Source organism: Nuphar pumila, chromosome 16 (assembly GCF_984573655.1).
Source record: "Nuphar pumila chromosome 16, dmNupPumi1.hap1.1, whole genome shotgun sequence".
Taxonomy (NCBI): domain Eukaryota; kingdom Viridiplantae; phylum Streptophyta; class Magnoliopsida; order Nymphaeales; family Nymphaeaceae; genus Nuphar; species Nuphar pumila.
This window is the reverse complement of record NC_143264.1, coordinates 81505570-81509315: the sequence shown is the minus strand read 5'-3', so window position 1 is coordinate 81509315 and position 3746 is coordinate 81505570. Positions and strand designations below refer to the sequence as shown.

The following is a 3746-nucleotide window of genomic DNA, read 5'->3' as shown; positions in this document are numbered from 1 at the left end:
ATATCACTAATAACAATCATTAATTCTAAGTTGGATGCCTAGTAGAATCAGAGACACACAACAACCCCCACATGAGGTTTCCAGAGTCCAGACTCTCACTCCCAGTTATTGTACTCAACAGTATCAAACAGCAAAAGTTGGTACACTATTGGGGAACATATACAATCAATATATGGCTTCACAAGGACGGGTTGGTTGTATTATTTTAAGTCCATGTACTCTTTACCTGCCCTGCAAGGACCACGCGAATCCAATGGAAATATGATGCAAATCCATTGCAAAACCCCTAAAGAAACCTAACCATTTGATATAGAATACTGGTTAATTATGAACTCCTTTATCTTCCTATCTCCTTGTATTTTCTCCAGTTCGAAACCAATTGACGTAAGCCTAGTCACATGTGGCCATGTCATACTTCATGCAAGGGATAGGCTGGTTGGCCGAGAGTTTCTCATCTATTTTCTAGCTATGTCGATCACAATCTTCCTTGGATTAGGGTTGGCAATCTATGCTAAATTCCAGTTTTGTGAGGTTGAATTATTGGAGGGCTTGCAATCAATCCAATATTAAAGTAAATAAATCAGTCATTTGGTTAAGGGGTGACATTGGGTAATTGTTAGAATTTTTTTTTTTGAAAGTTACAACATAAATGTTTGGAAGGAGAGAAATGGCCGGTTGTTCAAAGGTCCCAAAAATGATGTGGGACGCATCATCCTAGCCATCTAATCTGATCTGTTTCACTCGGCCCAAGCTGCATGGCCGAATCAGGACCTCGCGTGGATTGGGGCTCGTCTTTTGGGTCCATTTCTTTCTTGAAGTCCTTTTAAATTCTTCCTATTTGTAATTATTTCAACTGAATTCCCACCTGTTTCCATATCTGTTCGATGAATTATCTTCGTCTACACTGCTTGATTTATAATAAAAAACTTTTCTTTCTTCTAAAAAAAAAAATACAACATAAATGTTTGACCCATAGTTAATAGTTTCTATTTTTTCCCTAGTAGAAACGAATCATCTTTGGGAGTTGAAATCCAAACATGAGTACTTTCGCAGATACTTTCATGACAACACATAGATGGATCGATCAGATTCTGCTAATTCGATTCCCGTCTTACCTATAGCGCTAAGTTCCAAACCTTGATAGGCATATCCAACCTAGATCTCAATTTGGATCGGATATAGAACAAGATGTGATCAACTGAATTCTTTGTCCAGTAGCTTCGGTTCACATGACCAATCACATCGCGCCGTTGCATGGACCCTACAGCAGTTGAATGTGGACTGGTCCAAACCAAAACAGCAAGACCTGATTGGTTATATAACCCAAGCTACGAGACATGAAATCGTTGAATTATATAGAACAAAAACCCATCTTGAACTAAGCCTTCAAACCATGAATCACCAACAAAACTCACCAATCATAAATATTGAAAATCCAAAACCATGGTTTCTGCAATATAACACATAAGAGACAGAAGAGAAGAACAAGTGCAATGTGATTTGCACACTGCTGCAACTAATCACTAACCATCTGTTGTTAAAGCCCTACAGCTGACAGGCTGTATCTTAAAGATGGAAGGTGATCGTGCAGCAACACATTAAAGTGCAATCATATTGCATTGGTTCTCCTTGAAGAGAGATGGAAATATTTTTTTTCTAAATAAAACAGAGAGACAGCAAGAGAGAGGGAGAGGGGTGTTTCAGGTGATGAAAAAAAAAAGGGACGTCACATGTGATGAAAAATATGGAAAAGAGCCTGTCATAAACACCCCCTCCTCTCCCCTTTTGGTGAGAGTTTCACACGCTCAAAAACAAGACTCCCCACCACTTTCCCTCCCACCCTTCCCCAACTCTCACTAATCGACAAAATCCCTCCTTACCTTACCTTGTTAAAAAAAGGTTAAGATATCACATTCTTCCCAATCCTCCTTCCTCTTCTAGACAGGAAAAAGAAGTCCTAAATTTGGGTCTCTTTGATGGCTGTATCACAGGACACACAGTAGCCCATTACCCCAACGGTTAAGGAAAACAAAGAAGAGAAGAAGAAGGAAGAGAGAGGAAATCGTTCGGGTTTTGTTTTCTTACCACTTCAATTTTTCTAGCGAAGATGCAAACAATGGAGAAGGAAGACGGCACAGTGAAACCTGCCCAGATCGCTGAGCTGTTCCAGCGGTTCGCCAGCGTCTGCAAGTCGAAAACCATGGAGTTCTTCGCCGAGGAAGACGAATACGAGCAGATTCCGGTGATGGGTGATGACGATTTCGACTCCAAGGAGGAGCTCATCACGGACCAGAAGGTGGTCGTTATCAAGCCCGACCATCTTCGCGACTCGTCGGAAACCCCCCAAATTGGTACCTCCCCACCTCTTGATTCTCTGGTTTCTTGCATTTTCGCGAACATTTCCGCCTTCGAATCGGCTTACCTTCAGTTGCAAACGGCTCACACGCCGTTTGATGTCGAAAACGTGAAGGCTGCGGATCGGGCGGTCATTGCCCAGCTTCGGAAACTGTCCGAAATCAAGCACTCTTATCGGAATTGTGGTGAATTGCCGTCCTTGGATTGGGTTCTGGAGGCACAGGTTGAGGAAAGGCAGAGTATGCTTAGGACCTATGAGATGACGGTGAACCGTCTCCAGTCTGAGATCGATCGGATGGATTCAGAGGCCTCGATGCTAAAGGAGCAAATCGAGAAGATGGTTAGGAGGAATTCAAGGTTGACGAGGCGACTGGACTATTGGAATTCTAGACAGGTCTCTCTTTTGAGTATTTTTTATCCGGCCTTGCTGGAGGCTACAAGGTTGTGCCATAGTTTCACAAAGGTTCTCATTCAGTACATGAAGCGGGCAAGGTGGGACTTAGATTCTGCTGCGAATTCACTTCATCCAGAAATTGATTATGCAAAGAAGAGACATAATAGATACGCATTCTTGTCGTATGTTTGTCTTGAGATGTTCAGTGGGTTTGATTGCGAAGATTTTTCGGAAACGGAGGTCTCACTGCTTGAGGAGAAGGATCACTTGGTGCGATTTGTTCAGTGTAGCTCAGTTGATGCGCTTGAGGTCTTGCGGAGAAACCAAGAATGTGGGTTCTCTAAATTCTGCCAGAAAAAGTATCTGCAACTAGTTCATCCTAAGATGGAAATTTCATTCTTCGGGAATTTGGATCTAAGGAACATGATATTGAATTATAGTTGCTCTAGATGGCCTTTAACTAACCCTCTGTTTGAAACCTTTGTGGAGATGGCTTATTCAATATGGTTGCTACACATATTGGCCTCTGCATTTGAACCTGCAGTTGGTATTTTTCAGGTCAGGAGAGATGCTCATTTCTCCACGGTTTTCATGGAAAATGTTGTTATGAGGTCAGTTTTGGCTGATTCAGGTGATATTGGGGTGCGGGCAACGGTAGGGTTTACTGTGGTGCCTGGGTTCAGGTTTGGCAACACAGTCATTCAATGTCAAGTGTATCTAAATGGAATGACATGTATAGAGTGACTGAAGAGTTAGTTAATCAATGTACCAATTGTAACAAACACGTGTAGGACTGAATTCCTCAGCTTGCTGGTTTGACCAATCGATGAAGCTCTGAGAAAGAGGTCATCATAAAGCAATCATCCTGTTTGTGCAGTTTCCTTCATGATGTGAAGCAGATCCTTGCGCAGATGTTTACATTTGAAACTCCTTAATTCAAACTGTGGCTGATTGATCTTGCCCCTAATGGAACTGAATAAGTAGCAACATGCAAATG

At 42.0% G+C, this 3746-nt stretch overlaps 1 protein-coding gene across 1 annotated transcript; it reads left to right on the top strand.

Annotated features, from left to right (window-relative positions):
- Window positions 1-2107: 2107 nt before the first annotated feature.
- Window positions 2108-3493, top strand: LOC149813825 (protein GRAVITROPIC IN THE LIGHT 1-like). Its single transcript, XM_089991213.1, has one exon. It carries the CDS (start codon window positions 2108-2110, stop codon window positions 3491-3493), a length of 1386 nt encoding a protein of 461 aa, XP_089847339.1.
- The last annotated feature ends 253 nt before the right edge of the window (window positions 3494-3746 follow it).